The sequence below is a fragment of the Otolemur garnettii genome, unplaced genomic scaffold (assembly GCF_000181295.1).
Source record: "Otolemur garnettii isolate 467f Iridium unplaced genomic scaffold, OtoGar3 scaffold00007, whole genome shotgun sequence".
NCBI lineage: Eukaryota > Metazoa > Chordata > Mammalia > Primates > Galagidae > Otolemur > Otolemur garnettii.
This window is the reverse complement of record NW_003852402.1, coordinates 17509664-17521368: the sequence shown is the minus strand read 5'-3', so window position 1 is coordinate 17521368 and position 11705 is coordinate 17509664. Positions and strand designations below refer to the sequence as shown.

At 47.1% G+C, this 11705-nt stretch overlaps 1 protein-coding gene across 1 annotated transcript in view; it reads right to left on the bottom strand.

Annotated features, from left to right (window-relative positions):
• Positions 1–11705, bottom strand: part of LOC100959601 (putative tetratricopeptide repeat protein 41) — an 81399-nt gene that overhangs the window by 27556 nt on the left and 42138 nt on the right. The window contains exons 11-13 of the mRNA XM_023509466.1: positions 7539–7710; positions 3165–3312; positions 2240–2392 (exon numbers count right to left, since the gene is read on the bottom strand). Of these exons, the coding sequence (XP_023365234.1) occupies positions 2240–2392; positions 3165–3312; positions 7539–7710 (473 nt within the window). The remainder of the gene's footprint in view (positions 1–2239; positions 2393–3164; positions 3313–7538; positions 7711–11705) is intronic.

The window sequence follows — 11705 nt, the reverse complement described above, 5'->3', positions numbered from 1 at the left end:
AAAAAAAAAAAAAAAAATGCAAAGGGATGCTTTGGGGACATTGCTGATGACTTTCATTAATGGAGCTGGAGGGTGGAGGAAGAAGTCCAAGGATGGTAAGTGGGAAAGGAGGAATTAAAGAAACTCGACTGTGAGGAGGGCACTAGTGAAAGGACGGCTACTGACAGACGGCCAAGCAGTGAAGAAGGAGTCGCTGACAATCATTTCACTGAGAACGTTCCTCCTCAGACATTTTGTTCATTCTTCTTTGTCCTGTTTTTATAACTTTTACTATTTTAATTCAACTTCATCTGCCCAGCCCTCCCCACCTGCCTTTTACAGGGAGGGCTGGGCCGATGGTTCATCTCTGTAGTGAATGAGCACTGTCTCAAGAGCCTGGCCACCAGGCCGAAGGACCTGCACAGGTTTGACAGGTGAGTTGAGCTACACGGCAAAATCTCTCCTGGTGTTAACAGTGCCGAAGAGGCAGTCCCTTACAAAAACCCTCAGCAAGGAAACACACTGCTCCATTGTTTCAGAAGGCTGACCCTTGCCAAGGCCTGGGAGGAGGACACCATGTATGGTCAGGTCCTCTGACATCAAGGCCATCCTTCTGGAATGGCCCAGCCGTGCCCAGTGTCTCGTGATTCATGCCTTACAGCTCTGGACGTGGGACGGGGCAGCCGGGCAGGAGAGATGACTCAGTCAGTATGCTACTGTTTAGATTTTTCTTTTACGAGGCAATGGTTCTACAGTAAACCTTTTTGCTTCTCTAAAGTCTTGTTTTCTGCTCACAGTGGCAGTGTTAAGAGGAGTTAAGAGGGGGATTATGTGTGTCAAGTGTCTCAAAAATCAACTGCTGAGGACCCAAATCATAACACTAATGACTCAAAGGACTGAACTCTTCACGTGTGTGCCAGGCATGTTAAATTCTCACATACATGGTCTCTTAATCCTCACAATGATCCTGTGAGGATGATACTCTCACTACTCTCATTTTACCAATGAGCAAATGAAAGAGATACCAAGATGTTATCCACTAGCCCAACTTCTCACCATTACCAAGGGATCCCGGGCACTCGGACCTGAGAGCCCACCATGTCACCACTTGCCACTTCACCCTCAGATCCTGCACTGGGCCACTCTTTCAAAGGTATTAACCTTTTGAATACCTTTAAGAAAGGATCGATACTGACTTGATGGCCAAGAAGTTAAGAAAGAGTGGATGATAATCATTTCACTGAGAATATTACTCTTCAGATATTTTGTTCATTCTTCTTTGTCCTATTTTTATAGGCCTATTTTAATTTTCTAATTTGACTTCATCGGCCCAGCCCTCCCCCCTACAACCTTTTACAGGGCCCCCCAGGATTCCTCGGGCCATTTTGGAAGTGCCTGAGCATTCCTGAAGTGTTAGAGCTACCAGTACCACATTCTTCCTGCCCAAGCAGGAAGAGATCACCCACCTGGTGAAAGGAAGATGATCTCAGGGAACACGGAAGGGAGGGAGGAGGGGCTCCAACAGGACTTGACAACGTCACAGTTTTATCTAGAGCAGGGGTGTCCAACCTGCAGCCCTGGGGCCCTCATGCTGACTTTGTGAGGACTGTTTATGTTCATCTGTGGTGTCAGATATCAAGAAAAGTCAGCATGGACTAATTTTTTTGGCTCATCAGCTTTTGTTAGTGCTTGTGTATTTAATGTGTGGCCCAAGGTAACTCTGACTGTTCCAATGTGTGGCAGAGGAAAAAAAAAAAGGCTGGGCACCCTTGAGAGTATCCCTGGCCATTCTAGACAGCTGAATCTGCTAGGAAAGGGTAGACGCCGGGCCAAAGGAAGGCTGTGCCTGGTTCTTCTCCCACCCCAACCTGTTGAGAGAAGAAGTGGTCAGACCTGGCAGATGCTCGCATGAAGAGGACACAGAGCAGCGGTTCTCAACCTGTGGGTCGTGACCCACAGGAACTGTATTAAAGGCCGTGGCATTAGGAAGGGTGAGAACCACTGATAAAGAGGGTAATACCAAGTGCCCTCTTTTAAAACCTCCACACCGCGTGTGGACCAAGAGCTCCTTTTAAGTACAACATGCCCAGTGTCCTGACAAACAGATGGGGACAAAACTCTCAGGCAGTGTCTGAGCACACGGCTGGAGCCAGAGAAGTTACTAGAGTTCCCCCTCAGGGGTAACCCCAGACCTCCCTGCTGCTGGTGGGGAGAGGGAGAAAGGGAGACACATTTCTTGAAACATTTCATAAAAACTTACTTTGTATTATCATCTGGAAGAAAAAATAGTAAATCCGCTAACAATTCCCTAATTTCTCCAACAAGCATGTTTTTCTCCCCAAACAAACTTCTCCTTATATTTAAGCACTCTTGAAGTTTTGCTTTTGCATCAGAAGTGTTTCCAGCAACCAACCTGAAAATAAAACACATGTGTTATTTATGGGGGAGGTTGCCTACATTCATGGTGCTATTAAAAAAATTCCTGGGCGGTGCCCGTGTGCTCAGTGGGTAGGGCCCTGGCCAAACTGCAACAACGACCAAAAAAAGCCAGGCGTTGTGGTGGGCACCTGTAGTCCCAGCTACTCAGGAGACTGAGGCAAGAGAAACGCCTAAGCCCAGGAGTTGGAGTTGCTGTGAGCTGTGACACCACAGCCCTCTACCAAGGCCCGTAAAGCGAAACTCTGCTTTAAAAAAAAAAAAAAATTCTTATAAAACCTTCTTTATTGTGTATAAGAATCTGTCCTGGAAGATAGAAAAAAGAGCAATTTATAATAGTAGAGATGTCTGGACTTTAAAGTGACGTATAAGAAACGACAGCACCATTGTCAACCTCAGCACCATTCACATTGGGGCTGGATTGTTCTTTGTCACAGGGGGCATTGCGTAATGTTTAGCAGCACCCCGGCCACTACCTACTAGATGCCCATGATAAGCCCCCCACCCTTATGACAACAAAAATGTCCTCAAACATTGCCAAAAGTCCCCTGAGCAGAGAGGGGTCCCAAACTGCCCCTGGCAGAGAGCTACGAAGCAAGAGAACAGAAATGCCAAAGGTGAGCATTTCTGACCCGATTCAGAGAGGGGAGAAGTAGACTCACAGGTGTGGGTTAAGTGTATTGATTATAAGAAGAAAGGCTAGCACAGAAAATTCAAAATTTCCAAACCCAATAAAAGCATATGTTTACATCAGAACACCTTCCACGTATTTCGCAGTAGCATGATCATGGGGATTGTAGTCCAATAACCTGGAAATTTTGGTAGCACATTCCAAAAGGTCATTTTCTTTTAAGAATTCCAGAGGCGCTGATTTTGCCAGGTTGTATAGCACTCTGACTGCGAGGAAGAAACGTTGGCAAAGAATAGTGAGCTTAATAAGGCTGTTACCACAAAAGAATTAAGATGTCAGTATACATAGCTTTTTTTTTGGAGACAGAGCCTCAAGCTGTCACCCTGGGTAGAGTGCTATGGCATCACAGCTCACAGCAACCTCCAACTCCTGGGCTTAAGCGATTCTCCTGCCTCCACCTCCCTCGTAGCTGGGACTACAGGCGCCCACCACAACACCCAGCTATTTTTTGGTTGCAGCCGTCATTGTTGTTTGGCAGCCCAGGCTGGATTTGAACCCGCCAGCTCAGGTGTATGTGGCTGGTGCCTTAGCCACTTGAGCCACAGGCAGCAAGCCTACATAGCTTTAATATCATTTCTTCATCATTGCCTATAGCCAGGTTTTTCCTTAATCAATCAACTATTGACCTATACCACATGGGGGGTGGTTTTCATATCATGCTGTTGTGGGTACACAGCAGCGAGAGAGCCAGGGAGCCAAGACGATAGATTGAAACTGAATTCTAAGTCTGTTTGCAGATAAACAGGTCATGGAGTGAGAATATGGAGGTAATGAAGCCAGTCATCACCATGACAACCGAGTTCAACAGAAGGCAGCCAGCAGGTTCCGTAATAAAATACAGTAAAATGATGCAGACTTATGACAAGAAGCACATGACTAAGTTCAATTAATAAATAATGGGTTGTCCCCTGCCTTGGGGATGCACTCTCTGCAAAGGCTCAGCAGTTTGGCTCCATTACTGACAGTTGTGTAATTTTACAATAATGCAGGCTCCTAAAAAGTAGAGTGTTTCCTAAACCATTCTCTGTTATGGGAGGAGAAACCAAACATGGTAATTATTTGGGCTGAAATGAGGGTCCCTCAAAATGTATATGTTGAAGCCCTAACCCCCTGTAGCTCAGAATATGGCTTTATTTGCAGCAGCACCTTTAGCAAGGTAATTAGGTTATCATGAGGTCATTAATGTGGGCTCTCAGGGGTGTCCAACCTGTGGCCCATCGGCCACATGCAGATTATTTGAAAACTGTTTTATGGGTAGTGTCAGATATTGTGAAAATTATGCACAGCCCTTTTTTGCTTATCAGCTTTCATTAGTGTTTGTGTATTTAATGTGTTGCCCAAAGATAATCCTTCTTCCATTGTTTGGCAAAGCAGAAAAAAGGTTGGCCACCCCTATTAGGAAAAGGAGCTCAGGGGACACACATACAACACACATAAGGACCATGTAAGGACACAGGGAGAAGGAGGCCATCTGCAAGCCCAGGAGAGAGGTCTCGGGAGAATCAACTGCACTGACACCCTGAACTTGGAATTCTAGCCTCCAAAACTTAGAAATTAGTCTCTATTGTTTAAGGCCCCTGGCCTGTGGTCCACGGTCACAGTAGCTCTAGCAGGCTAATACAATAATGTTCCTGAGAAGGTATAATTAGAGCACTGCCTGCAGCACAGAATTCAGGTTTAATTATGAAGGATTAGCATTAAGTTACCGGGAAGCACCTCTCACCATCATAAATAGTACCTAATTCACTCTCCAGTGCCCCCTGCACTCTTCCCTGCCCACCACCCAGACAGAAATATCGTCTGTGCCCTCCAGAGGAGGTGACACACAAAACCGAAGTGAGCCAACCCATGACATGATTACAGTCTGTGTGAATGCACAAGAGATGGAATTTGAGCATCTCAGAGGGACCAGTGTGCCCTTGGGCTTGGACATCAGGCCAGCACAGCTGCCTTAGTGATCTCCTGCTGTTCCCGCTTACCTGCCAAGTAATCCGTTCTCAGAGGGTGTCCTCCCACCCCGGCACTCGCTTCTCCTCTAACTGAGAATAAAATCCAAGTGCTGCCTGAGGCTGGAGATAACGGGGCTCAGCACCTCCTGCCTTCGCTCCCTGAGGCTTCTTTCCATGCCCAGGACAGGCTCAGCCTCCCTGCCCTCCACCCTCCGCCCTCAGAGTGTGTGGGCTCTGCACACAGGTGGCTCACCACAGGTGGCTCCTGCAGTCCACTGGATCTTCACTTCCATGTCCCCTCCCCAAAGAGACATACCGACCACTCTTTCACAAGTGTCCTCTGCCCCTGATGCTCGAATGCCATCTCTTGTGCATTCACACAGCCTGTGACCATGTCATGGGTTGGCTCACTTGGGTTCTGTGTGTCACCTCCTCTAGAGGGCACAGCTCATGTTTCTGTCTTGCTCACTGTTTGGGATTCTGCCAATGTTGGTGCATAGCATGTGCTCAGGAAACATTTCCCAACACGTGACCTCTGTTCAGGCTGGAATGCTCACTGCCCCCCTGCCCACCTTCTTCCGCCTGCTTGGGCCCTAAATCCCCAACTGATCCCACCAGGAGCCCAGAACTACAGTATGTGTCCCATGGAGGCTACTGCCAATGACCTTGGTCCCTCCGAGCATCTCATCCCACCAGGACCCCAGACCTGTGCCCCTGCTGATTTGGTCTCCTTGGGCGTGGCCCACAAGCCAGTTTGCCCAGCCCCGGGAACTCTATACTCTGGACTGTCTAGTTCCCTCTGGAGGGGTCAGGCCCAGGTCCCACAGAAGGGGCGCTGGTTTCACCCTGGTTTCCCCTGCTCACCACGGCCCCACCATGCCTGTGATGAGGCCTCCCTGCATAAGGACAGTAACTAGGAAGGTAGGCGATAAATACCAAGGATTTAGGGCTTTGTGAATGACTAGATGAGAATCTGTACAGCAAGGAGTTATCCAGACAGGCTTTGTGGGTCACATAAGCCTGGCATGGCCCCCCAGCTTCAGATTTACCAGCTGCGGGAGCTAAAGTAGTGTAAGTTATTTAATCTCTGACCTTCAGCCTCCTCATTTGTTTTTGTTTGTTTGTTTTGATACAGAGCCTCAAGCTGTCACCCTGGGTAGAGTACTGTGACATCACAGCTCACAGCAACCTCCAACTCCTGGGCCAGCCTCCTCATCTGTAAAGGGGGGGTAACAACACATACCACACGAGGTATATTTGAGGATAAAGGGGATCACCAACACAAAGTGCCTTTGGTACAGTAAGCATTCCACAAATGACAACTGAATGTGAATTTGCAGATGAGAATCGGAGACAGAGTAAACAGCTTGCCCAGGTGACCTTTGAGCTTCTAGCCCTGGAGGCAGATTGTGATAACAGCTGCAAGTCTCCATATCAGCCCAGACCCAACTCCCCTGTGTAGTACCACTGTGTATCTCTTCCTATCAACAGGTGAATAAAGCCTGGGGGGACTTGCTTTGACCAACTGAATGCAGTGGAAGGGGGTACTGTCCCAGTTCTGAGCCTCGGCCAGGCTTCCGCTCTCAGTCTAGTGAGCTGCCGAGGGAGCTATCCTCTTGGAGGATGAGGAACACATGGCCCAGCCACCTGTGTCATCTAAGTGTGGCCTCTTAGGCCAGTGAGCCCCACCTGCCCTGTAGGCTGATCTCCCATGCTTCCTGAGCGAGGCCAAAATCCGCTAAGCCCACCACAGACAGTAGAATCCCCCAGCTGACCCACAGACTCATCATGGACAAAAATAAACATCGTTTTAAGTCACAGAGTTTTTTATGCAACAAAAGCTACTGATAAAGCCATGTAAGTATGACACAAATCTAGAGTCCTCTAGTCCAGCTGTAAATCAGTGGGTCACAATTGCTCATGACCTAAGTTTACTGAAAATTCTTTGTCTCTGCTATATCAGTGGTACCACGGTGGCCTCAGGCATCAAATACTAGAGAATAAAATCATGGCCACATTCATCAATGAGCACTGACCTGGTTACCAGACACCGTTCTGGGTACTTCCTAGCCTCCTGGGAATGTCATTAGTTTCATAATATGTGATGTAGATGTTATTTTATCCCTGCCTTCCAAATATGAAAACCGTGACCCAGAAAGTGTTAAGGTGTCAGAAGGCACAGAGAGCAACATGGGATCTGAACCCAGAAAGGCTGGCTTCAGAGTCAAGATCTGATGGCTCTCCCTGACTGCCTGAAGCGTCCTTCTCCAAGGCTCACCCTCTCAGGCTGTGACCTTATCAAAGGGCAGTCCCTCAGAAGGAGAAACGCTTCCCGCTCAACCCTCCTACACCACCAGCCCTCCCAAAATGCCAAGCCAGCTAAGTACACAAGTCCATTTCCATTTTCTCATGGATGGGAACAGTCCAGGAGGAGCCCCACTGTGTGAAACCCGAGGTCGTTCCCTCTGCCTGTGTCACCATACCTGCCTTCTTCACCAGGCTCTCGCTCTCTTTGATGTCTCTGGGTGAAAAACACAGCAGGTCGGACAATGCTTTCTGGAAATACTGGAACCCTCCTTCAGTCATCCCTATTTCCAGATTCAGCTCTCCGAGAGCATTCTGTACTTTGAAGAGCATATCTGTCATACCTTGGCTCTGCACAAAACGAAAAGGGAACCATGCTTGAGGAGGAACAGCACTCACACAGGTATGGCCACAAGACCCCTGGACAAGAAAGGCTCGCTCCACTAAGAACTTGCAAAAGACTGTGTGACATCATTTCTGGGGGAACTGTAAATATTTATAAAACAATGCTCGTGGTGAAAGATTTATTGGAAGACATTGCCACTAAAAACACATATTTGGAAAACGATTTCACAGGTTGTTAGTCAATGGTAATTATATATATATATATTTGTTGGTAATAAAATTTTTTGAAGATGAACATAACGGTGTCTTGCGTGTGTTAAAGGTTTTAGGGGACGTGGTGTCCAGAATACTGATGGACAGCAGAAAATGCTGCTTGAATTCCAATGAGACCAGAGCTGCTAATTTTATGTTTGACATGTTTTTGTTTAGAGTCTTGAATTTAAATTCCCCTTACTGGCCTAGCATGTTTATTTCAGGGCATTGGGAAAACTTCCCCTTTGCTCTCTGAAGTTTTGTTGAAAAATAGGCTGACAAAAGGCAGATTAATAGAAGGCCCACACTTTAGGCAGATAAGGGAATTTCAAAGACCAACTTCATCCTCTGCTTTAGGACAGAGAGAGAATCAATAAACGGGAGGAGGGGAAGGCCAGAGAGACCGTGAGGCCTCTTATTCAGTGCACATGTCACAGCACCATATCTGGGGACATTGGTCTCTGATCCCCACCAAGGGATACTTAAATTTCATCCTCTATCAAAACCTTGTCAATACATAAGAATATACCAGCTGATTTGAAATGTCAAATCAGTCTTTGAAATGCCCCACACAAGAAATGAATTAGCACTGAGTTTTCTTACTGCTAATATCTCATTTTGGAAAACTTAACATTAACAAGGCATATGTGAGTGTGTTTGGTAACTAATACGGCCCCAAGCAATGGACAGCACTATCATTGTTACTGGCTGAGTAATACTTTATGCTGGACCACTATGTTAGCCCAGGAAAGAATTGACTGAGCCCACTTCCTGGTGTGAATTTAAAGACCTGGAGTCTTTCTACTCTCCTTCACCTACTGAAACTGCTCTCCTGTGTCAAATTGGCCTTCTGTGGCTTGACCCAAGCTTTTCTTTCTTTTTTTTTTCTGTCTTTCATATGATTTATTTTCTCCCTTCAATCATAATAATATGATATTCAAATTTTATCTTAACTGGTGGGTCTATAAACACAGGTTTATTCATCCCACTTCCAGGCAAGGCAAATGCTGCTTCTTAAAAAGGTCCAACCATGGACCCTCTGGTCATCCAACCCAAGTCGCCCTTTACTACATTGCCACCACCTTGGCAATGAAGGACCCTGAGCCTTCTTATCAGAACTGTCACTTCCAGAGGCTGCTCCCCCTTTCCCTTTTCCAGAACTGGTTTTTCCCTCAGGAAGTATCTTTAAAACTTGTCCAACCCAAGCTTTCCAATAGGGATCTTGCAACAGGTTACATTTGCTCTGAGATACTGATATCCTCAGCTCTGAAGGCAGCCGGGCATGGTGTGGAATTCCCAGGTCTGTGGTTCTTTCACACATCCCCTCCCAACAACTATTCTCATCCCTGAGCTCATTTTCCCATTCCTCAACCTCGCAAATGGCCTCTATTCTGACTTACAGAGATCAAATCCACCCTGAAAGATGGCCTTCAAATATTGTTTAGATTAGGGTTGATGGAGTAGCTCAGGGCTATGGACATTCCACAATGTCAGAGATTCCCTCTTTTTATTTCATTGCTTGACCTTGCCTGACCTCCATTTTCTACACTACCACTTGGTCTAAATGGCTATTCCATCTCCAGCTATCATACTCCCAATCCAACCAACAGGAAAGAGCAGAGATACTATGCACTAAATGTTTGTGTCCCCCTGGAATTCTTGTTGAAATTCTAGCCCCCAATGTGATGGTAAAAGAAAGTGGAGACTTCAGGAGGTGATTACATCATGAGGGTGGAGCCCTCATAAGTGGAATTAGTGCCCTCCCTTCTTAGATATCCCAGCGAGCTAGCTAGCTCCTTCCACCACATGAGGGGTAGTGTAGAAGGCACTGTCAACTGCGATGTGGGCCCTCACCAGACACCAAATCTCCCAGTGCCTTGGTCTTGGACGTGACAGCCTCCACAACTGTGAGAAATAAATGTTTGCTATTTAAGTCACCCAGTCCATGGTGTTTGTTATAGCAGCCTGAACAGACTAGGACAAGGGGGAGAAGAATGGCACGCCCTTTATGTCACAGAAGCTCCTCAAAAGTTGTCCACCTCACTTCCACTGCAAACTATCTAGCTTCAATGAAAGCTGAAACTGCATCTTTCCTAACAGCCAGCTGCTGCGGGGAGGAAATATTATTTATCACAAATGAAAGGAGGAATCGATATTGAGAGTGGCTGTTATTATCTCATTTACTCTTTTTTTTAATCCTCATCTTTAAAATTGCAATTAGCAGTGTTTTCACTCTTTTTTCCTCATATCTTTCCCAGAGGAGGAGATGCCAAATCTCCTTTTTTTTTTTTTTTTTGAGACATAGTCTCACTATGTCACCTTGCGTAGAGTACCATAGTGACACAGCTCACAGCAACCTCAAACTCTTCGGCTTAAATGATTCTCTCGCTTTAGCCTCCCAAGTAGCTGGGACTGCAGGTGCCTGCCACAATGACCAGCTATTTTGTTGTTGTTGTTGTTGTCATTGTTGTTTAGTAGGCCCAGCCCTGGTTCAAATCCACCAGCCTTGCTGTATATGGCTGGTGCCCTAACCCCCTGAGTACTGGCGCCGAGCCCCAAAGCTCCTTCTTAAGGACTCACCGCCAGTCCCCACCTCTCAGAGTCCTGCCTGCCTGGCCCCTCACACAATCCCTGCCAACATCTCCAATCTCCTCCCTCCCTGGTTCACTTCCTGCTCCACACAAACACATGTATCCTGGGTCAAACTTGACCTGAACTTGGTCCTTCCTGGACTGTTCATCTTTCACTGACAAAATTCTCAAACAGGTATCCACACATGCTTCTTCCCCATCCCTTTATCACACCGTCACCTCTTACGGCCCCGCATTTCAGCTCCTTCTCCCACACACTCCCTGCCACTTCAGTGATTACCAGACACCCCGACTCGCCAGACCTTTTTCAGTCCTCATTTGTCCAGGCCAAACTTCTAGGCAGCATCTGATGCTGTTAGCCACTCCCTTCTTGATTTGAATAAAACTAAGATATCCTGATTCTCTTTCACTCTCTCCCTCCTTCACAAGTCCTGCTTTTACTTTACCCCTTCCAAATACTAGCAATTCCTCTCCAATTGAATCCTATTGTTGTTGAGAGACCTGGTTTCCTCTTGTGGCTTCTGCATTCACCTGTACGCAGATGCCTCTCTCATTTCTCCCCAGATTGCCAATCCTACCTGTCCCAGAGCTGGCTTGATACTCCACTTGGATATTTTTCCTGAATTGCAAACTCCAAATGTCTAAAATTTATCCTCTTCCTCTCCAAATCCACCTTCCTCTCCAGATTTCCCCTCTCTTGTCGACCAGGCTCAAATTCTCAGGGCTTCTTTGAGTCCTCCCTGGGTCTCAGCCACTCTCAGCGTAAGAGTAAGGCTGAAGCCCTGGGTACAGGGAGCCGAGAGCTGCTCAGCACCCCCAGGCCGCAGCGGTCCCACCACCCACACTGCAGGTAGTGCTGGTCAGCGTGCCACAGCGTGGTCAGCTTCCTCCGAGTGAGCCCATGTCTTCTATCCCCTCCACCTACCCCAGACTATCTCTTCCTCGAGGGCAGAGACTCACAATCCAAGCATGGAGCTCTGAGCTTCATAGGCAGGCAGTAAATACATGCTGATTGTATTCACGATGATTGTGCGACACAAATCCAGTTTCGTTCTTAGCTCATGGGCCTGTACTAGCCACCACCTAGGGAGCACGGACCAGGCATGAGCTCACTGGATCCTTACAGCCACCCCAGCAAGCAGGGCTTATTACTTCTCT